Consider the following 24486-nt stretch of genomic DNA (forward strand, 5'->3'; position numbering starts at 1 on the left):
ATATTTTAATTTTTAATTAAAATTATACGCAATTTATTATAAATAAAAAATTCGAAATTTTTTTTTTTCATTTTTTATTATTTATTTTTATATATTTATTATTATATTATTTATAAATTTAAAAAAAAATTATTTTTATAATTAATAAATATATAGAGTTAATCGTGGGAATGTTTTTATTTATTTATTTATGCAGTATAATAACGTTTTTATATTCGGCTATAAAAAAAAAAATTACATGAAACGTTTTTTTTTTTCATTTCGAACAATTGGAAAAAAAATTTTTAATTTCTTTTGTATTTTCAAAAATAATCAGAAATGAAGTTTCTTTATCAGGTAAAAAAAATAAAAAAAAAAAATTTGATGAAGAACAGGTGATCCAGTTTATCGCGAGATTTGCGCCAGGTGATCGTCATCCGCGTGGCAATCATATATGTATACATATATATATATACGATAATAAGCGAAGTTTGTCGAGTTTTAACGAAGTGAAAAAGCGCCTTTTCAAGTCAGTCAAGTGCGGGTTTGCGCGCTGTGTGTTTCGTTCGTTTTATGTTTGGTGATTAATTCTCTCCTTCATCCGGTTAACAGGTAAATAAAAATTTTTATTTTTAAATATTTCCTTTTTATTTATCATTTTATTTAATTAATTATCATAAATTTTTTTTTAATCAATTTTCCATGATATGAAATTTATTTGAAAAAAAAAATTTATAATGAGAAATTATATTTAAAATTATATTAAAAAATAATTTTTTATTCAAAAAAAAAAAAAAAAAAAGGAATACAAATTTTATTTATTTCTCTAAATGTGATATTAATTGAGTGGTTTTTATAATTTTTATCTGATTTGTCAAGTGCTTGATAAAATACCTACTTTATAAATCGTATGTGTAAAAAATATGTGTTGATATATTTTTTATTTTGTTTTTAAAAAAAAAAAAATTCCTAATTTTTCTTTAAATGTTGCATATTTTCCTTTGTATAATTTCTTTGACGGTGATTAAAAAATAAAAATGTAATAAATATAGTTTTATTTTTTTTAATTATACGAAATGTTCGGAATGGAAAATTACCTGATATTTATGTATTAGAATATCCTGTTGGAAGTTTTTTTTTTTGAATAAGTTTTCGAAATGCAATTTTAATTAAATGAACAATTTGATTTTTTGAGAAAAAAACATTTTTTTTTCGTGTAAAATCATATCTGTTGAAAAATGAAGATAAAAGTCGTATGTGTAACATGAACGGAGAATATAACATATATACAGCTGATTCGTAACAATGCAATATCTCTCTTCCGCACCTAAAGTGCAACCTAAGTGGCCTTTCAATGCTATATAACCTACCTGTAAGCTGATTCTTCTCAAGGATTTCAAATTATATTTTAAAACAATAATTTCGAAGTGACCCACTTTTTTTTCCATATATGTATATATAATTATCAGAACATATCTCAAGTTATAAAAAAATTATTTATTATATTTATATTTAATAAATATTATTTTCTAATTTTAAAAAATAAACTTAATAATAAAAATTTATTATTATAATTATTATTATAATTATTATTATAATTTAATTAATATTTAATTTTAATAATAAATTAAAAAATACTAATAACAAACAAATAATAAAAATAAATAATTTATTAAAAAAAAACTATTTTCATAATTTTTGTTGTTTACACAAAAAACAGTTTTTTTTTGTTTTTTTTTTTAAACAAAATTATTTTGGAATTAAAAAATATGTTTAAATGTAAAGTATAAGAGAGGGCGATTTTCTTGAGAATCGGAAGAAAGGTGCGCGATGATCCGTAAAATTATCTTGAATCCTAAAAGAATCACCTTCACTTTGTTTTTAACAGCAATATAATTGCTTTTATGCGCTTGATTTAGTTACATGGTCATCGCATTATCATGTCATAAAACTGCGATGAAAAAAAAAAATACAGATTTTTGAGACGTCTCATCTATAAATTTTATTTTTATTATTTATTATTTTTTTTTAATTTAATTTTTTTTATTTTACTATAAATTTATTTATTTTTTAAAATTTTATATTATTAATATTAATTAAATGAAATATAATTATTTATTTATATATGTAAATAAATAAATTGTAATTTTTTTTATATTAATTTCTTATTTTTATTACTAAAATTTTTTTAAGTTTATTTATTATTTTTTTTTTAAATTTAATTAATTATATTTTTATATTGATTTTAAGAGAGATGGAAATTTAATTATTTTCATATATTAAATGTGTAATTAATTAATACATTTTCTTTATTTCGAGTTTTGTTGTTTAATTTTTGGCGAGAGAAAGAGAATATTTTGGCATGGAAATTTTTTTAATGTCAATCACTTGATTATTAAAAAATCGTTGGTATTTTTTTTTTTTTTTTTTGCGAAATTAATAAATAAATATAGGGTTAAATTTATTTATTTTTATTTTTTTTTTTTTAAACAAATATTATTTCTATATATATATTGTAACTAAACAATTCAAAGCAATTCTTATCTTTCTCGCGTGCGAGGTAGGGAAAAAGAGTAGAACGCAGGTGCACTAAGGTGTGTAAATTAGTTCACGCGCGTTTTCTTCTTTTAAAATTCTTTTTCATTATTTTAATTTAAACAAGGAAATATATTTTTAATTTTTATTAATTTTATTTTATTAAAATTATTTTTATTTATTTTGGCTTTTATTTATTAAATATTTTTATTTGTTTATTTTATTTTTTATTATTTTTTTATTTTATTTGTTTTGATTTTAATATTTATAAATTTTTCTCATATTTTTAATTTTATATTTTAGAATTTTTTTTTTTTTTTTTTTTTTTTTAATTTTTAGTTTATATTAAAAAGGTTTATTAACTGATATTGTAAATTATAAAATATATATATACCTACAATTTATATTGTATAAAGATAAAGAATACTCTCGTGTATAATGTCTGTATTTCCTGTACAATGGTACTTTCGGTTTCATTATTGCAATTGTTTGGATAAAGAATCCCACGTGGTTGTTTTCTGTTTCTTTTTATTTTAATTGCGAGAGCCACTCCTCACCTTTTTGCCTTGTGTGTGTGTGTGTATTATGATATATCCAATTATAAACGCATGGTTTATAAACGAAAAAACAAAAAGATTCAAATAAAGATAAGCCAATATTCTTGCTCTCTTTCCTGATTTTTTCTTTTAAAGCGATTTCACAATGTTCAATATGATTTTTTTTTTTATTAATTTCTATATTTTTTTTACGACAGTGAAATCTGTATTAATAATTTTTTATTACAGTTTTTCTATTTTAAAAAATATAAATTAATTATAAATATATAAATAATTATTTTAATAATTATAAATGTAATAAAAATAATTATAATAATATAGTACTAATTAATTAATAAATTAATAATTAATTTAATAATTAATAATTAATTTAATAATTAATATACAAATATATTAATTATAAACATAAATATATAAATTATAATTTTCGTTCTTTTATTATTTTTAATAATTTAATTTATTTTTAAATATTTTCTATTTTGTCATTCAATTCGAATCTCTAATCATTCTCGATGACCATTATTATGATGATCATCATCATGACGAAGGTTGCACCAATTATTATTAATACGTTACCTCATGTGCAATAAAGATGAACTATATAATATAATAAAATATTGTTAAGTTTTATTGAAGTAGAAAATTAATATATATTCGGTAAATGTAATTTTTTTTTATTTTAATTTTAAGAATGATTTTTTTTTTTTGTTTTCGGAGAAATTAAGAGAAAATTAAAATTTTAAAAACCAGCAGCTGATGTTGAATTTAAATATATATATATACGTGCACAAAAAAACTTGCTTTATATAGATAAAAAATTCATGTTGATGAAATATTTCCAAGTTACTCAATATTTTTAACTTACCATGCGTGAATCCTCGCTTTCTATATATACAAGATACAAAAGAGGTTTAATTAATTTCGTTTGGACATATCTACATTAAATTACAAAATTTATATTAATATGTAAAATTCGGATTGTTTTTTTTTTTAAATTTATTTTTAACAATATATTTATTGTATTAATGATATTAATAATAATGATTAATTATTTATGAACAATTATTATTTATTATTATAAATATTTATTATTATAAATTTATTATTTATAAATAATAATTATTATTATTTATTATTATACATTAATTATGAAAATAAATTAACAAATATATTTTTAATAATTTTTTTATAACAATTTGTCAAAACAAATTATGTTATGTGTTAATTACTTTTTTGAAAAGGACATTCTCAAATGATTAACATATATACATATATATTTATAAAAAAAATAATAATACTTGTAAACAAAGAACTTTTTTTTTTAACAATCCCACGTTTTCGTGACTTCCTCATGCAATATCTGAATATTTTCACAGTGAATGAACACCCACATAACGATTATTTATTGATTGTCTGATATTATGGAAATGTGCATATATATAACGTTTATATGTATATATAAAATTATAATGATATAATATAATAACTGTACAATATTAAATTTATATTATAATAATTATTTTTTATTATTGCTTAATTTCTGTTATTTTATTAATTACAATTTTTTAGTTATTCAATTAATTAATTGATTAGTGAATTAGTTAATTGGAAAGTTAATTAATAAATTAATTAATCAATTAGTGAAATAATTATTTAATTAGGTAATTAATTGGATAGTTCATAAATTAATTAAGTAATTAATTAGTTAATTGATTAGATGATTAATTGGTTAATTAATTCATTAGTTACTTTATTTATTAGATAATTAATTACATATTGAAATAATTAATTAATTAGTTAATATTATAATTAATTAGTTAATTAGTTAATTAGTTAATTAATTAGGTAATTAATTAGTTAGTTTATTAATAAATTCATTAGGTAATTAATTAATTAGTAAATAAATTAGTTAATTAAAAATTAATAAATTAAGTAATTATATAGTTAATTAGAAAGTTAGTCCATAAATTAATTAGTAAATTAATAAATTAATAAATAAATAAATAAATTAGTTAATTAATAAATAATTTTTTTTTAGTTTATAAAAAAACGGAAACTTTTTCTCGTCTATTGTAAACATTAGTTATTTTTGTTGTTGCTCCCTTACCTTTAAACAAATAATCAGAGATGAAAGAAAATTTTTTATAACTCACGCGCGCATCGTTGAAATTCTTTCGTCCTTTTTTTTCTAAGCCTTCTCGGGTCGTCGTCCGTTCTTTAATATAATATTTAAAATTCTCTCTTAATAGTTCTTTCAGTCCTCTTAGAATATGTACCTATATTTTATAAATTTTTTCTGTAATGAAAATATTCTACACCTCTAATATTTTTAAGAATAATTATTATAATTAATAATTAAAAAATATTATTTTATTCAAATATTCGGTTAATTGATTATTATTAAATAAATATTATTTATTTGTATTCAAGTAAATATTTATTTATATTAAGTAAATATTTATTTGTATTAAATAAATATTTATTTTTATCAAGTAAATATATTTATTTGAACCAAAAATTTCTGTATTTAAAACAAGTGCCATTTAATTGACTCAAATAATAATTAAATAAAATATATTTATTTATTTGATATAATATATAGTAAAAGTAACCGAATTTATTTGAATTAAATAATTTTTTTTTTACAGATTTATATGTATATTTATGTATAAAGTGGCTGTCCCAAGTTCAGTAACCGTGACACGACAAAGACTTTTTACTTTCTCAATATTATTAATGAATTCAGACTCTGAAAAATGCTCCTATGAGATTAATTGAAAAAGGTCTTGATAAGAGGGGAATTTTTGCACATTCTGCGCTCATTCAATTTGAACAGCTGTTTCAACTCGAAATCGAAAAGAATAATGCTATATATATATATATATATATATATATACTGTAATTTCGTTTCAAAATCTCGTGAAATTAATTTTTTTTATGATTGATGTTACTTAACAAAATAATTAAATATATTTTAATAACAAATTTTTTAATTGAAAAATGAAATAAAAAATATTCTGCATTTAATTTTAAATATATGAATAAAATATAAATCTTTAAATTTTAACCTAATATTAATATAATAATTAATAAATATAAATAAAATAATAGGGGGAAAATTTTTACTAAACCTTTAGTCATTTTACTAAAAGTTTAGTATATATAATATAAAAATTTTACTAAATCAAATTATTAATATTTTTACTAAAATTTAGTGAAAATTTCAACTAATTAAAAAATAATATATAAATTAATAATAATTAATTATATTAATTAATATAATAATATTATTAATATTTAACTAATATAAATTTAAAAAATATATATTCAGAAAAAAGTTCCGAGAAATTATTATAATTGTTTGTTATTATTATTTTTATTATTTATAAAAGAATTATTTTTTTAGTGTATATAATTATTATAAATGGAAAATATTTTGAAAATATTTGCAATAATTAATTGTATAATGTTAAGTTTTGTTAATATAATATATATATTTGCAAAATAGAGGATCGGTTAATTAATCCCTATATATGAAAAAAATGTGTCCCAACGGAAATCGAAATCGGTTCCCCGGAAGCGTATCTGATGTCAGTCAAATACAAAATGAATGCAATGATTTATATATATATATATATATATATATATATACGGTCCTAATACTTTTACATATATATATATATATATGACAAAGGGCAAAGTAAACGATGGAATTGAGCCTTAGGGGAAGCCGGAAGTAGCAGGTGGGACTAAAATGCAGGAACTGGGAGACACGCGTCGCTGAGTTTATATGTTAACGCCTCGACACAATATTTGATTATTACATATTTTTTTTTATTAACAATTTTTCGCGCATTTTTTTTTCCAGGAAACGCGGATTTGTTCACCTTTGGAATGCATTTTTTGTTTTTTTTTTTTTTTTTAAAGAAAAATTTTTATCTCCTTTTTTTTTAAGAGAAATTTCTTTTTTTTTGTATTTATTTCTTATTTATTTTCTATTTATTAGTTATTTAATATTTATTTATTATTTATTATTATAATAATTATTTGTTTTTTTTTTGTTATTTTTTTTTATTATAATTTTAATTATTATTCATGAATATAATTTTTTTGTTGGTACAATATTAAAGAGGGATTAAAATAAAAAAAAAAAAATAAAAAAGGAAAAATTATATATTATATTTTCTATGCATGCCTGGTTGCCTCTTCCTCTTTTTGGATGTTATATACCTATATTTTGAAAGATAAGATAACTTGAAAATTTTTTGAACGTATAATGTTCATTTATATACAGTGAAATTATTTCATATTGTATAATAGTGTAAAAGAATTTTAAAGTTCATGGGAAAAAAAAAAATGAGTAAAATATGTACATATAGGTAGGAAGAAAGAGGAATAGAAAAAGAGAGAGAAAATCTTATTTGATAAACGAGCCTCGAGAGAGAGATTCTAACGGATTTTAATTGAAGGCATTATTTAATTTTGACGAATCATATATAATATGAATGAATTTTTCTTTTTGTCCGTTTTTTTTTTTTACATTTTACATAAAGTCCGTTCGGGCGAACAAGAAATACTCTGAAAAGAAAAGCATCTAACAGTTGGTCGACAAGTAAAAGACGAAGAAGAAGAAGAAGGTGAATGAACCGAATGCCAATATGATTTGTAACTCAAATATATTTAATTATAATAAATAATAATAATATTAATATATATTTATATATTATTTTTTATAATTATTTTATTATTATTATTTTTATTTTTATTAACTAAAAAAAATTATTATTTTATTAATAGAGAAAGAAAATTATCAAAATTATATAATAAACATTATCTATATTTTTTTTTTTTTTTTGACAGAATAAAAAAATTAATTTTCACCTTTTTTTTAAATTTGGAAATTATTTTAAATAATTTTTTTTTATTATTAATAAATAATAATTATTATTGTATATATTTTTATAGGATATTAAATTACATCATATAAAAGTTTGAAATTTATTGGCACAAAAAAAAAGAAGTGAAGTTTGAGGAAAAAAAAAATAAAAAAGAAAGATCACGATAATTGAATTCAACGAAAGGAAAGGAAGTGAGAAAAAAACGTGAACAGAATTTTTTTATTTTTTTTTTTTAATAAATTTTTCTCAGAGTAAATAAAAATAATTAAATTAATAATTTTATTGCTATATAGTAAAAGAGAGAAAATAAATATATTTGAAACAATTTTTTTTTTTTTTTTGAAAGAAATTCAAATGTTTAATTATGTATAAGAATTTTTTCACACGGAGGATAAAAATTTGGTAGAAAAAAAATTTGATATATTGAATTATTATTTTTATTACTATTATTGTTATTACTATTTTTATAATTATTATTATTATTACTTTTATTATTTATTATTATTATTATATTATTATTATTATTATTATTATTATTATTATTATTATTATATTATTATTATTATCATGATCATTATTATTATTATTTTTTTTTTTGTTTAAATAGTGTGAACTGCAGAAATGCACCAGTACACATTGAAGATCTAACATAAGGATCGATGCAAGGATCTTTCTCACTTTTACCGTTACATGAGAGAGCTCTAGTCTAACGGGATGCTTATAATAAGAGTGGGAGTTCAAATCCAACTCTTTATTCTCTGTTTTCATATTATAGGGTTGCTTTGTCTCAAACTTCCATTTTTCACTCAATTTTTGTTACTCAAAAACAAACGAGTGTAAAAATACTTAATATTTTTTATTATATTTAAACTTCAAAAAAAAAAATTTTTTTTAATTTTTTTTCCCCCTCATTTAATATATATTGATTAATAATTGATATATTTGAATTTTAATAATTTTTAATTCCAATAAGCACTAAATAAAATTATTAAAAAAAAATACAAATTCAGAATTTGAAAATAGAAATTTTAATTATAGTTAAAAAACAAAAAAAAAAAAAAAAACAGGAAAATTGACACGCTATGTTCCGCTCTATTTTTCAAGTTCATAATTTCTCGAGAAAATGGATCACTATTTTAGAAAAAAAAATATATATATATATATAGTGTTAATAAATCTGTATTTATTTACTGTTGGAAATAATTTTTTTTTTTTTTAAGAGTAGAAAAAAATTATAAATTGGAAAATAATAAAAATAAAAAAAAAGATAATAAAATTTTTTTTTAGAAATAATGAAGTAGCTTTTTTATATTTTATAAGTTCATTTTCACTTTCTCTCTAATTGTGCAATTATGTAGTTAACTTTGGAGTCTGTTTAATTTATAAAGCGTGACTCATATCGAAATATTTGCTACACACTAATAGTTGGTTATTTCGTAATTTATTCGATTTTTTTTTGTCATTATTTCCAATCTCATTATTAGGTGCTTGTAATGAATTTTGTTCAATTGAATAATTAATATAAAAAAAAATGTATCGTTTTTTATTTTTTACAGAAAAATTTAATTTTCTTTATAATAAGTGATATTGTATTTTTTTTTTCTTGACAGAAATAGAAAGTAAAAATATTTATTTGACGTCATATGTAAATTTTTTTTTTTTGTCGATTAAATCATTTGCAATCAATAACAGGATTTGTTAAATTATCAAAACTAGTTTTCTTGATATAAATGAAAAAACGGAGTCAAAATTTTTATATTTATTATTCTGGCGTTAATTTTTGCGTTACAGTATGAATCATTTGGATTTGAGAAAGATTTTCTTTATCTTAATGATACATCATGATAAATAGAGTATTAAAATTCTTTTTATTTGAAAAAGTTGATTTAAAAAATAAAAAAAAAAATGTCACCTCATTATCTACATTGGAAAATATGTCTTTTATTGTATTTTTAAAAATTTATTTTTTTTATCAAAAAAAAAATTTTTATATAAAATTAACAAAAAAAACGATTTTTTATTGGAAAAAATTTCCATATGCATATTTGAAATAATTTGCATAGAATAAAGTAAAAAAGAAAAAAAAAATTTCAAATGATGATTTTTATGAGTCTAAAATGATAATAAGCGCGATTTTCGCAACTTTCACTCTAATTTTTCGCGCAGCAGGATTCAGATTTCTCGAAATATTTATATATATGTAGTGAAGGTATATGGATGAACTTTCGTTTTCATTTCAGCGACTATAAAAATAAAATTAATACGCTTTACTAATTTCCCTTTTGTTTCCACTGGCATAACGCTTTTGCTTTATATTCCTCTTATAATAATAATAATAATAATAATACAGCGAAAAAAAAGTTTTTTTTTGTTAACAAAAATTTGTGACATATTTGGAAATTTATTTGAGAGAGAAAATATTACAAATAAATAATTTAGATTCTTTAATATATATCTACTTTATTTTTGCAAATTATATGAGAAATATACAAGTATTTCCTAACGGGAAGCAATAAAAATGCAAAGTGATCGATGAAGCTCTTATTCTTTCACGAAGGTCGTAAAACGCCTTCAGATATATATATTTTTTTTAATTAAAAAAATTTAATTGGAATTTTTTTTTTATAATATAATTTCGTTTTCCTTTTGATTCGAAATTGAAAAAGTAATTGTTTTTTTTTGATTTGATAATTTTTTACCTGAAAAAAAATAAGGTAAAAATTTTTTTCGTAACAAAAACAAAAAAAATTGAATAGAAGAAAATTTGGAAACATGGGTTTTTATTGGAAAACTTTAAAAACTGATTTTTTATTTAGTTTAATTTAATTTTTTTTTTTTCTAATTTTTGTTAATTTTTTTTCAGAAAATCGGAAAAATGGAGAACCAGCAGGTCTGGGTGAGGGATTCCCAGGAGGGTTTTATTATTGGAAAATTCGTTGACATGGTTGACGGTGATGCTCTTATCGTTCCACTGGATTCAAAATATCCTCAACGTACTTGTCCTCTGGATGAGGTTTTTCCTGCTGGAGAATACACCAAAGATGTCGAAGACAATTGTAAGAAATTTTTTTTTTCCACCACCATAAACGAATTTTTTTATTTAACAAAAAAAGAAAGGAAAATAATTTTTAATTAATTATTTATTTCTCATTTATTAAAGAAATTTAAATTATAAAAATAATAAATAAATTTTTATTGTTTTCGAATATAATTAATTAATTCGTGTCTATATTTTTTCTAAATTATGAAAATTATTTTTTATTTTTTAATTATTTTCTTTTTAATATTCATAATAAAATGGAAGTATTTTAAATGTTTATTAATTGTTATAGGTGCCTTAATGTATCTGAACGAAGCGACTCTTTTAAATAATATACGAACTCGTTATTTCAAAGATAGAATATACGTAAGTATCGGATATATAAATTAAAATTTTATTTAAAATTTTGTTATTTGTTTCACTCTCTGTTTCTATAATCAAAATTTTTGTGAGAAATTATTTATTTTTTCTCTTTATTTTATTATTTTTTTTTATTAATCTTTATTTTAATATTAATTATTATTATTATTTTGATTATTTATATTTATATAATTATTTATTTTTTCATTTTTATAAAAATTAATTTTATTTTTATCAAAATCTAAACTTTCTCCTAAGTAAATAAAAGTAGAAAATTTATATAAATTCAATTTAGTAGTTAATGTATTTATAATATTTAGTATAATGCACTTTGAATAAAATTAAAAATTAATTAATTTCAGACGTACGTCGCTAATATTTTAATCGCTGTGAATCCTTACTACGAGGTCAAGGATCTTTATTCACCTCGTACAATTAAGGCATATCAGGGAAAATCTTTGGGGGAAACGCCTCCACATGTTTTTGCCATTGGTAAGTCTTTTTTTTTTTTGAATAAAAATAAAAATAAATAAAATTAAAAATTAATTTTTCAAGGAAAGCATTTATTAATTTGATATTTAATTATCATTTTTCAGCTGATAAAGCCTTCAGAGACATGAAAGTGCTGAAACAATCACAGAGTATAATTGTTTCCGGAGAATCGGGAGCTGGAAAAACTGAATCGACAAAATATCTTCTTCGATATCTGTGCGATCTTTGGGGATCGACGGCTGGACCCGTTGAACAAAAAATTCTCGATGGTACTTTAATTTTATATTTTTATTTATTTATACGAAAAGAATTTTTAATTTCTCAATTTTTTTGTTTTTTTTTTTTTTTCACTTACAGCCACACCAGTTTTAGAAGCGTTTGGTAATGCAAAAACAAAACGTAACAATAATAGTTCACGATTTGGAAAATTTATGGAAGTTCATTTTGATGCCAAATGTCAAGTTGTGGGCGGTTATATTTCTCATTATTTATTGGAAAAATCACGTGTTTGTTTACAAAGTTCAGACGAAAGGAATTATCATGTTTTTTATATGATGTGCGCTGGTACATCACCTGAACTTCGTGCAAAACTTGGTATAACAAAACCCGATGATTTTCATTATTTACGTAATGGATGCACGCAATATTTTTGCAATAATTCCTCGGAGAGGAAAATTAATAACGCGCAAAAAAGTCGTGATCAAATTGAAAAGGGAAGTCTTCAGGATCCAATTCTCGATGATGTTGAAGGATTCGCTGCAATGGATCAGGCAAGAAATTTTTTTATTTTTTAATAAATTATTTTTTTATTAATTATTTTTTCTATAAAATTATTCTCTACAAATTCTTTTATAAACAATTAATTATATTTTTTAATTCTTTTTATCAATAAAGTTGATTGAATATGGTTTTTGTTGGATTTTAATTTTTTTTTCTTGATACAAATCTATTTTATCATTTTTTAATATCCTATTGTAAAATGGATTTTTGTAATAATTTTTTTTTTTTTTTCCTTTTTTTACAGGCGCTATCTCGATTAGGCATTTCCGATGTGGAAAAAATGGAGATCTACACAATGGTGGCAGCGGTTCTTCATCTTGGAAATATCACCTTTGAGGATAATCCGGAGGATACGAAAGGCGGTTCGAGAATAACTGCTAATTCAGAAAAAGCTGTTTTATTCTCCGCTAAATTATTGTCAGTGGATCCTGAGGAATTGCGACAATCTCTCGTTTCAAAAGTCATGCAAACGAGTCGAGGCGGAATTAAAGGAACTGTCATTATGTACGTAAGGCAAAAAAAAAAAAAGAAATTTTTTTACGAATAAATTTAATTATACTTTTTATTTGTCAAAATAAATTTTAATTAATTAATTATTAAAAATTTATTTATTTTTAGTTATTTTAAATTAATAAAAATTTATTTTCAATGTTATTTTATTTTTAGACTTTTTTTTCTATTAAATTAAAATTTGTTCTTAATTGTTAAAGAAATAAATTATAAAATTAAAAAAAAAATTATGGAAATAATGGCATTTATTTTTCGTATTTTTTCAAGGGTTCCCTTAAAAGTTTACGAGGCTAACAATGCAAGAGACGCTCTCGCAAAAGCCATTTACAGTAAACTATTCGATCACATTGTTGCTCGGATAAACAAAAGTATTCCATTTAAGGCTTCTAGTTACTATATTGGTGTTCTCGATATTGCTGGATTTGGTAAGATTCCTTTTTTATTTATTCAAAATTAAAAAAACGTTAAAAATTTAATTTGTTAAAGAAAATTATTTTTTTATAATTTATTTACTTCTTTAAAAAAAAAAGAAAAATTAAAATTACTCTTTAATTAAAATGTAAAATTAATAACCTCTTTTTTTTAAAGAATACTTCAAAGTGAACAGCTTTGAGCAATTTTGCATTAATTATTGTAACGAGAAACTTCAACAATTCTTCAATGAAAGAATTTTGAAATTCGAACAGGAACTTTATGCCCGAGAATCTCTTAATGTTCCAAAAATTTCCTATGTTGATAATCAGGACTGCATTGGTTTGTATTTTCTGAATATTAAAATTAAACAATTTATTATTTATTATTAATTATTAATTGAAATTGCTGTTTCAATAAATATTTCAGATCTCATTGAATCGAAAAATACTGGCATCTTCAGTTTACTTGACGAGGAATCAAAATTGCCAACGCACAGTTTTTCCCATTTCACCAGTGAAGTTCATCGAACTTGGAATGGTCATTTTAGAATTACTTTGCCTCGAACTTCAAAATTGAAAGCGCACCGTGAACTTCGCGACGACGAGGGATTTGTTATTCGTCATTTTGCTGGCGGTGTTTGCTATCAAACGGTAAATATATAATTGTATTGATAAAATTACCTTAATTTTTTAATATTAAACATAAAAAAAAAAAAATGTTTTAAACTAAAATTTATTTGTTATGTCAGAATCAATTTATTGAAAAAAACAATGACGCTCTTCACGCATCACTTGAGGGTTTAATACAAGAAAGTGAAAATAAATTTCTACGTACACAATTTGCGAATCATTCTAGTCAAAAGGGAAAATTAACATTCATCAGCGTTGGTAGTAAATTTAAAACACAATTAGGCGAATTAATGGACAAACTTAAAAGCAACGTGAGTTTTTTTTTTTTTTTTTAATCTTAACAATTAATATTTCTTTTTTTCCTATTAATTATTTATATATATAATTTAATGAAAATTCTAAAATAGGGAACGAATTTCATTCGTTGCATTAAGCCAAACAATGAAATGGTCAGTCATCGTTTTGAGGGGAACAATATTTTGGGACAATTACGATGTTCAGGAATGACTTCCGTTTTGGAATTAATGGAACATGGTTATCCAAGTAGAGTTCCGTTTCAGGAACTTTATAATATGTACAAATCGTATTTGCCACCAGAATTGGCAAAATTGGATCCTCGATTTTTTTGTGAGGTAAAATTACATTTTTTTTTTCCTTACCCAATTGTGTAAAATAATTAAAATACATTTTTTTAAATAAATTTTTAAAGGCTCTGCTTCATAGTTTGAAATTAAATAAAAAAGATTTCAAATTTGGAATTACTAGAGTATTTTTTAAACCGGGGAAATTTGCCGAATTCGATAAAATTATGAAATCGGATCCAGAAAATTTACAGAAACTTGTGGCGAATGTAAAAAAATGGCTATTAAAGTCACGTTGGAATAAAATGCAATTTTGCGCTCTATCTGTGATAAAACGTGAGTTTTTTTATTTTTAATAAATTAATTAAAAATCGAAATATAATAATTAATTAATTTTGCTATTGTAATATTTTAGATATAAATTTGACTTTGAAATTAATTTTTCTTTTTTCCCCTCTAGTAAAGAATAAAATTATCTATCGTCGAAATCATTTGATTGTTATTCAAAAAACGGCACGAATGTACATTGCTAAAAAGCAACATCAACCACGAATAAAGGGAATTGCAAAAATACGAAATTTAACGAGTCAATTGTCAAGAATGGAGGAGACTTCGAAACAATTAAAATCTGCTAAGGAGAAAAGTATCAATGATATCAAAACGCTGCAGACTGAATTAAATACTGCAATGCAAAAAATTAAGGTATTTGTAATTTTTTTTTTTTAATAGCATTTTTAAAATAAAAAATTGATAAAATATATATATATATATATATTTTTGAAATTAAATTGATTGAAAAAAAACATTTTCTTTTATTACAGAAAAATCCAAAGATCACAGCAATGGAAATTGATGCTACTTACACGAATTTAGTGAATCAAGTGAATAAACAAATGGCGGCACTTCAAGATATGGTTAAACAGCAAAAAATAGCTGAAGAACAAGAGAGATTGAGAAAAATCCAATTGGAAATGGAAAAAGAGAAACGAAAAAAAGAGGAGGAGGAGCAGAAGAAACGAGAGGAGGAAGATAATCGAAGGAAGAAACATGAAATTGAAAATAGAAGAAAAATTGAAGAAGAAGAAAGACGAAGACAAGAAGCGGAAGATCTTAAAACTGCTGCCGCTCTTCAAGTATGTTTTATATATATGAAAATTTTCTTTTTCTTTTCCTTTTTTTTAATTTTCATTTTTTATCGTTTACATAAAAATATTTACACTTTCACAGGCACAATTAGAAAAAGAGGCAATAGAAGAAAATCATTTCCGTGAGATTTTAGAACAAGAAAGAAGAGATCATGAACTTGCACTTAGACTTGCTCAAGAATCAAATGGTCAAGTTGAAGATTCTCCACCATTGGCACGAAGGTAAATTACCCCTTTTTTTATTTATTTAATCTTTTTTCCGTTTTTAAATTAAAAATTTTGGAAAATTTGTTTCATGCAAGAGAAAAAAAATCAAAAAGAATAGAAATTGATTTAAAAGATTAATTTTTTGTTGCTATTAACAGCGCTCCTGATTCACGAGTAACAACAACAAGCAACAATAGACTTATAAGGTATTCATGTTTTCAGGAAATTGGCATGCAAAAAAAAAATTCTTTTGTCGCTTTAACAAATAACAAATCATTCTTACAAAAAAAAAATTTCTTCGACTTCTGGTTGTGAAAATTAATACTTTCTGCATGTTTACACTTATTTGTCATCTACGAAATTTTTCTCCGATTAATTAATATATCATTAACCATTTTTTTTTTTTGTAATTCAGTTTTTTTTTAGATTCCTAGTGGTTTGTTGAATGTGTATGTGTTTCTGCATGAAAAAAATTGAAATTTTGAATAAAAATTCTATATTTTGTCGAAAGGAATTAAAATAAAAAACAAATTTTCACAGATCAGAGCAGGTTCGTAATCATCAAGCAGCAATGGCGAACAAAAAATACGACCTGTCCAAGTGGAAATATTCAGAATTACGAGATGCCATTAATACATCGTGTGATATTGAATTACTTGAGGTAAAGTAAAAAAGAAAAATTTTTCTTTCTTAAGAAAATAAAATAAAAAAAAAAAAAAAATGGAATTTAAAACTGTTAATACATAATTATTTAATGGAAAAATAATTAGGAATTTATTTTGAAAAATTTTTGTAGATATTACGATTAATTAAATAATTTTTCATTTTTAAGGCATGTCGACATGAATTTCATCGTAGACTAAAAGTTTATCATGCTTGGAAAGCAAGAAATAAAAAACGCACGACAATGGACGAAAATGAACGAGCGCCAAGATCAATTATGGAAGCAGGTAAAAAAATATTATGTAAAAATTGAGTTTATTTTGAACTCGAATTCAATATTACTTTTGTTTTTATATAAATAATGAAACGGAAATTTTTTTTTTATGTTTGTATTATTCTATTGTTTACTAATTATATTAATATTAATTAATATATTAATAATTATTTATTTATTAAGTTGACGGGACATGCACTTTCGTAATTATTGATAATAATTAATTGAAATCAAATTTGATAATTCTTATTTGAAAATTCTTATTAAAATTTTGCTTAGAAAATTTTTATGATAAAAGAAAAATTATTTCAGCAAAGACACCCCATTCGCCTTTAAAACAACCGATCCTTGAAATTTCGCAAAGATTCTTCAGGATTCCTTTTGTTCGTCCTCCGGCAGCTGGACAATCTGATAATCCAAACAGTGGAGGGAAAAGAGGCTGGTGGTATGCTCATTTTGATGGACAATATGTTGCAAGACAGATGGAACTTCATCCCGACAAACCACCAATTCTTTTAGTTGCCGGTCTGTTTAAAAAATTTATTATTTCCTTTTATTTATTCATATTTTGTCAATAATTTCATTTTTTTTTTCGTTTCTTACTAAAAATATCTTCTAATTTAAAAAAAAAAAAAAGAAAATTGTATAAAAATTAAAAAAAGCCTAATTTAATAATAAAATTATTATTATTTTCAAAATATTATTATATATAGAAATTTTTAATTATTATTTGAATTAAAGATATATTTGTTCTTTTTTCCTGATATTTTTGAAAATTGGGGGAAAAAATTTATTTTCACACCTTTTTTATTTGAATATAGGCATTGACGACATGCAAATGTGTGAGCTGAGTCTGGACGAGACTGGTTTAACAAGAAAACGTGGAGCTGAAATCTTGGAGCATGAGTTTAATCGTGAATGGGAACGTCACGGTGGTAAACCATACGTGATACCTGGAGATCGGAAAAAATAAATCTTACATCAACATTTATCAGGTCCTGTTTATCAGTTTTCATTTTTTCTTTTTTTTTTTTTTTTTTTTTTTTTATTTTTAAATGACGAAATAGAAAATTACATATATTTTTTTTTCTCTCTTTTTCTGAAATTTGCATATTTCAATTCATAATTTTTACACGTTTTATTTGTCGAACAAGATTCTTGCATAAAAACATATTATTCGTCATTGAAGAAAAAAAAAATTTTTTTCTTTCTAGAAAAATAATTTTACTAGGAAAATTATATAATTTTTTTTTATTAGCATTTTTGTTACTTTCTGTTTTTATATTTTTTAATTTTTTAAACACAATTTTCTTATTTTTAAATTTAGAAATAATAAAATTGATGTTTGTGAAAATTGTATAAAGAAGAAACTTGAATTTTTTGTCAGCAATGACTTGCTTCTTTTTTATATTATATATATTTAAAAAAAAAAGTATTTCTTATATATTGTGATTAGTCAATTATTATTCATTGTTAAAGTTTAGAGATTCGTACATTTTAAATAAGTTTAATTGCAATATGAATGAATAGTATTTGCAAAAAAAAAAAAAAAAAGTATATATATATATTTATGCGAACGAATGTCTATGAAAGATAAATATTATGTTTAAGTTTATAATGTACGATAGTTTCGCCTTCGGGGAGGTATTTACGTAATAAAATCTTTTTAGCTTATTATCTTAAAATGACGATAGAATGTGATGATATTTTCAAATAAATATCAAAAGTTTAAGAAAAAAAAAATAAATTTCTTTTATTTTAATATTAAAAATTAATTCATTTTCCAATTTGGAATGTTGATTTAAATAATAATTTTTGTTTATATTTTATTAAATCAAAAATTTTTAGAGTTTTTTAACTTTAAAAAAAAAACACAAATTATTTTTATTTATATTTTTGTATAAAAAAAATCAACTACTATTTGGTGGAATCCAACCGCCAAATTCTTTCTCCAATTCTTGAGCAACTGCTAAACATAATCTATCTTGATTTTTATTGGCAATTATCTGTAAATAAATTAAACATATATTTATTAGTTTTAAGGAAAAGCAATTTTTGGATTTTAATCGTGAATTGATTAGTTTATTTTTTATAAAGAAAATCTTAAGGTATAAAAGTATATATATACAATATATTTATGAAATAAATAAGTGTAAAATAATTTTTACTTGAAAACCAATTGGAAGTCCTTGTTCGTTGAGACCCATTGGAACTTGAGTCGCTGGAAATCCTAGAATATTGAATAAAATGGAATAACATGCTCCGGAAAAATTTAAAAATGCTTGATTACGAAGTAAAGCTGCTGTTGGATAAGATGGAATTATCAAAATTCCATTAGTTCCAAGTAAATTCTGCAAAAAAAAAAATGTAATTTAAAAAAAATAGAAATATATTTTTTTTTGCTATAATTATATTTTTTTAGAATATCGAAAAATTGTTTTAAAATTTTTTCCAAACCTCAAATTTAGTTTGTATTTTAATTTCCCTTTCTCGATAGTAGGATAATTTTGATTGTAACATAAGTCCTCGAGTTTCTGTAAAAACGCTCATTAAAATTGTATTTTTTGTATGTTGTGATAATCCAAAGATTGCTTTTCCCAATTCAATGAAAGGATTTTTTTCTTTCTGAAAAATAATAATAATAATAATTCTCTGTCTCTTTAGAAAAATTTAGTAATTCAAAAACTAACTTTTGGATCATCTGGATTCAATAATATTCTAGGTACATCTTCAACGCAAAAAAACATTGCAATTGAAATCTCATAAATGTCTTTTAATTCATCTATTTTTGGCTAGAAAACAAAAAAAAATTCGATTAAAATAATTTTTAAATTATTTTTTAATTATTAAAAATTTTGTCTATTTACTTACACACTCGACGCTTGAAACATGTTTTTTTAAAAATTGAACAGCTTTTTTTATTGAATTTCTTATATCACGTGAAACGGGAATTTCACCTGGACTATTTGGAAATTTTTCCATGTAAAATATTTTTAAATTATTTATATCAACTGATTTTTCTAATTGTAACTTTTCTTTAAAATTTTTACTTAATATTTTCATAGCAAGCAATAAATCTTCACTGTGTCTTGCCATTGGACCAATTGCTAAATATTTTTGAAATACTTCCGATGGTGACATGGGATAATGTCCCTTCACTGGAACAACATCTTGAAACATGAAAAAGAAAATTTATTTATTCCAATGTTTTTTTAATTTTTGCAAAGAAAATTGTTTTTGTAGAAAAAAAAAGTTATTTTTTTAAATTATAATTAATTTACAAAAGACAGAGAAAATTTGTTAAAATAATACCAGCGCTTGCTTTATGTCCAAAAATTCCGTTAAATAAACAGGGAACTCTTATAGAACCGGCAATGTCCGAACCAATTCCTATAGGAATTGCTCCTGCTCCTCCCAATGCACCCTTTAATTATATTAAAAAAAAAAAAAAAAAAACAATATTTATTGACAATTTTCTTTTCGGGAAAATAGAAATTTTTAATTAAAACAAAATATTATTTGACAATTTTTTTTTCTTCTGAAAAAATTTTTAATTGAAAAAAAAAAAAAAAATTACTTCACCACCAGAAGAACCAGCGGCTATTCGTCTTGTATCATATGGATTATTTGTTGTTCCATAAATTAGATTTGACGAATCAAATCCTGCACACATTTCAGGTGTATTTGTAACGCATAATGGAATAGCGCCGGCTAATTTCATTAATTTCACTGCTTCTCCATCTTCGAATGATTTTTCATCTTTTCTCACGAGAGTACATCCCGTGTAACTGTATCCTAGAAAAAAAAAATTCGCTTATTATAATTTCGACTTTTGTCAAATTCACGAGTTTTCGGAAATACATTTTTTAAAAATATTTTTTGTATTTTTTTATTTAAAAAAAAAATTTGTTTTTTTTTAATTTTCATCTAATTTGAAGTACACCTTTGAGTGAACATGCTTCCTTGACAGAAAATGGTACTCCATATAGTGGTTGATCTCTCTCCAATGTATGAACATTAATTTCACCGGCTTCAAATTTTTTATCACAGGCTCTTGCTTCTTTCATTGCTTCATTGAATCGATTTTCAATTACAGCATTTATTTGTGGATTTACTGCTTTAATTCGTTCAATATAAGCCTCAACTACAGCCTCACTAGAAATCTTCAATCAATAATATAAAAAAGAAAAATTGAGTTTAAAAATTTAATTTTTTATTTTCATTAATATTTTTGTTTTTGAGTTAATTTTTAATTTATATTAAGAAAAAGGAAAAAAACCTCTCGATTACGAATTTTTTTTGCTATTTCCTTGGCACTGAGTAATAAAAGTGGATTTTTAATTGCTGGCAATTCTTTTTGTCGATGATAATTGACAAACCAATAAATTGGCTGTAATAATTTTAATATGAATCTCAGTACAAACATTGCAAGACGTACTGTAAACTCCATTCTGAAAAAATTCGAATTCTTTTATTTTTTAATTTAATAAAAGAAAATAAAATTAATATTCGAATAATAAATTAAATCTGATGAATAAATTTTTTTTTAATAAAATAATAAAGTCCTTGTAAAATGTAATAATAATAAAATTATAATTAAAATTTCTGCACGTTCTTTTTTTTATAGATATAGAATGCAATGTGTGAAATCTAAATTTGAAATAAGATTTCAATTCGATTGTACACAAAGGAAGCATTCTTGATGATTGTTTTGAGAGCTTTATTGTACTTTCGAAATAGTTGCACGTGACGGCAATTTGGAAGACTTGTAAATTGCATAGTTTCATAATTTACATTTTTCTTTTTTTATTCACTGCAATGGCACGATTAATGTTTTAAGAAAGTCCTGTAAACTTTTTTTTCATCAACACGAGAAACTTTATTTTTTATTATTATTTTATTTTCTTATTTTTTTCATTTCCATTACAGTAAATTTTTATTTTATTTTATATTATTTATTTTTCATTTTATTTTATAATTATTTATTTATTTTTTATTTGAAATGAATAATTGCCTTTTTTTAAACAGTTAATTTTTTCTTTAATCTAGGAATCTAGGAAATTAATTATCATTTGTAACAAATACAAAAATAGAGTTACATTTGCAAGTCAAACCATAATTCTCATGATCATGCTTTTTATTAATTGAATAATGAATTTTAATTCTTTTAAGCTTTCAGTTTTTAATAAAAAATTCAAGGTTGATACATATATTTGTGTCAATGTTATTAACATTACTAATTATTTGATAAAATATTTTGATGCATTTTTCATAAAAACAAAAAAGATCAAAATATATTTGACTCAATTTGGTTAAAATTTCACTTAAAAAAAAATGCTTCGAAAATTTGTCATTATTTTTATTTTTACATTTTACGATGTACAATAAAATAAACATATATTTATAATAAAGAAGCTAAAAAAAAACCTTGAATCTCTAAACGCTATATATTCATATTATAATCATAAATTTTTTATTCTTCAAAAAATAAAATTATGTTTACTACAAAACAAATTGTAATACTGCTAAATTTTTTATTGAATATAAAATTAAATTACAAAAAATAAAAAGAAACTCGTTTTCTGTTTCGGTTTATTTTTTTTCCAAATTTTTATTATTGTTTTAATTGAGTTTCATATTTAGCAAGCAAAAAAAAAAATGTCTAATTATATTTTTTGTATCAAGATAAATTGATCTTCCGAGAGTTTACTTGAAGTGAAAGTAGTTGAACACTTTCGACAATTAACATTAAAAATATATCCAAGTTACAAGAAGTGAATATCAGTTTCAGTCTATTTTTTCGCAAAATTAAAATATAATATTCAAATTGTTAGATTAATTTTAAAATTTCAATTATCAAAAACGCTCCAAAAAAAAAATTAAATTAATTTTTTTTTTTTAATTCATTTTATTATTTAAAAAATTTCTTATTTTTATAACTTATTAAATAAATAAAATAAATATTTTTTAACGAAAAAAAAATCAGAAAATATTAACAAATGATAAAAAAATATATATAAATGCAGACAATAATAAAAGTCTTTTAATTAAATTTAAAATCACCAGGAAACGAGGTGAACTTGTAATTATTTTTTTTTACTTTCATTTATGCAAAGAAAAAAAAAATGTCTTTTTACATCAGACATTAAAATATCCACATTGAACTTGTAACCATATGAGGTCAAGGGGATAATTAATTATTGAATGATAAAATAAAATCGTTTATATAGAAGATAAAATTGTAAAAGAAAAATCCTTAAAGCTTCAAATTGAATAATTATATCAAATTTTAGCAAAAAAAAAATAATATTTTGATAAAGTCTCACGGAATTTGAGACATAATTTGATTAAACACAATCAAATTCACTTAATTTCAACAAACAATATTATTAATTTGCATTTTAATTTTTCTGATATTAAAATACTGTTATTACTATTATTTTTTATTAATTATTTCATATTTTTATTCCAATTATTATTTGTATTAATTATATATTATTTATTTATTTTTATTCTATTATTATTATTATTTTGTTATTGCAATATAAAAATTAAATTCGTTCTGTATATTTTATGATAATAAAAAGTTTATAATTATTCTTTAAACAAATGACATATATATTTATTAACACTAAAAATAAGAATATGTGTGTAAATATAGTTCTTAGAAAATAATCTTTTTGATGATCTTTGACGAAATATCAATATTTGTTCATAAATTTTTTTTTCTTTTAAAAACATTTTTTTTTTTTAAATGTACTTTTTCAAAATTTCAAATAGGTAAATAACATCGATATAAGAGAAATTAAATATGTTTTTCTATTTTCTTTTATATATATTGAGAGATTTTATTTTATTTCATTAAATACAAAATTTTAATTTCCCCTTCCCGGAACAGTAATTTTCATTGTTGAGAATGAACGGCGTGAAAAATATTATCGACGTAAAAACATTTTTTTTTTTTTTCCCCCGCATAAATTTACATAAATATAATATCTGATTTATTAAAATAAATTATACTTTAAATAATAGGAAAAAAACGATAAAACATTGTTATTAAATTTTTTAAATTAATTTTTACTTAACTTTAAATATGTAAGTAGATAATAATTAATTTTTAAATAAATAAATAAATTCATTTGGTTTATAAAAAAAAAATATAAATATTATATATAAAATAAAACTCACGTGTTTTGTTAAAAAAAAAAAAAATATTCTTATCGAGCGAGAAAACAAAAGATAGTAAAATATAATAGACACAAAAATAGTTCTTTACTTTTATTTTATTATTAAAAATTCTAAACAAATTTATCACAATTAACTTTTTTTTACACTAGATTAAAAACAAAAATACAAATTCAATGAAATTATTCATTTAATCATTTGTCTTGACCATCACGACACGAGAGCAAGTTAAGAACT

The 24486-nt window shown here is 21.6% G+C and overlaps 2 protein-coding genes across 3 annotated transcripts; one reads left to right on the plus strand and one right to left on the minus strand.

Annotated features, from left to right (window-relative positions):
• Positions 1–470: 470 nt before the first annotated feature.
• Positions 471–18120, plus strand: LOC127284228 (myosin heavy chain 95F). Of its 2 annotated transcripts, XM_051309562.1 has the most exons (21): positions 471–591; positions 10833–11025; positions 11302–11375; positions 11732–11861; positions 11966–12130; positions 12219–12631; positions 12886–13145; positions 13419–13576; positions 13740–13904; positions 13992–14215; positions 14314–14505; positions 14602–14826; positions 14904–15111; positions 15236–15477; positions 15597–15908; positions 16003–16142; positions 16286–16333; positions 16668–16788; positions 16960–17077; positions 17377–17589; positions 17886–18120. In XM_051309562.1, the coding sequence occupies exons 2-21, from the start codon at positions 10845–10847 to the stop codon at positions 18035–18037; spliced, it is 3741 nt and encodes a 1246-aa protein (XP_051165519.1). In that variant the 5' UTR covers positions 471–591; positions 10833–10844; the 3' UTR covers positions 18038–18120. The 2 variants fall into 2 exon arrangements, with proteins under 2 accessions (XP_051165519.1, XP_051165520.1); XM_051309563.1 differs by lacking the exon at positions 16286–16333.
• On the minus strand, positions 18074–24481 carry LOC127284232 (fatty-acid amide hydrolase 2-A-like). The gene is made up of 10 exons (XM_051309570.1): positions 24253–24481; positions 21344–21515; positions 21008–21227; positions 20642–20859; positions 20377–20488; positions 19936–20234; positions 19755–19856; positions 19522–19689; positions 19233–19415; positions 18074–19070 (listed from the first exon to the last, which is right to left on the minus strand). Exons 2-10 carry the CDS (start codon positions 21512–21514, stop codon positions 18975–18977), a joined length of 1569 nt encoding a protein of 522 aa, XP_051165527.1. The 5' UTR covers position 21515; positions 24253–24481; the 3' UTR covers positions 18074–18974.
• Between the last annotated feature and the right edge of the window lie 5 nt (positions 24482–24486).

The sequence above is a fragment of the Leptopilina boulardi genome, unplaced genomic scaffold (assembly GCF_019393585.1).
Source record: "Leptopilina boulardi isolate dan_hultmark-lab unplaced genomic scaffold, ZJU_Lbou_2.1 LbouV2_32, whole genome shotgun sequence".
Lineage (NCBI taxonomy): Eukaryota > Metazoa > Arthropoda > Insecta > Hymenoptera > Figitidae > Leptopilina > Leptopilina boulardi.

Bases quoted from the DNA above. Each gene is read 5' to 3' on its own strand.
- LOC127284228 (XM_051309562.1), top strand. From the start codon at position 10,845: ATGGAGAACCAGCAGGTCTGGGTGAGGGATTCCCAGGAGGGTTTTATT. The intron at 13,905-13,991 runs GTTTGTATTTTC...TAAATATTTCAG, and splicing joins TGATAATCAGGACTGCATTG to ATCTCATTGAATCGAAAAAT. The intron at 15,909-16,002 runs GTATGTTTTATA...ACACTTTCACAG, and splicing joins AAACTGCTGCCGCTCTTCAA to GCACAATTAGAAAAAGAGGC.
- LOC127284232 (XM_051309570.1), bottom strand. From the start codon at position 21,514: ATGGAGTTTACAGTACGTCTTGCAATGTTTGTACTGAGATTCATATTA. The intron at 20,489-20,641 runs GTAATTTTTTTT...ATATAATTAAAG, and splicing joins CTGGTTCTTCTGGTGGTGAA to GGTGCATTGGGAGGAGCAGG. The intron at 19,690-19,754 runs GTTAGTTTTTGA...ATTATTTTTCAG, and splicing joins TGAATCCAGATGATCCAAAA to AAAGAAAAAAATCCTTTCAT.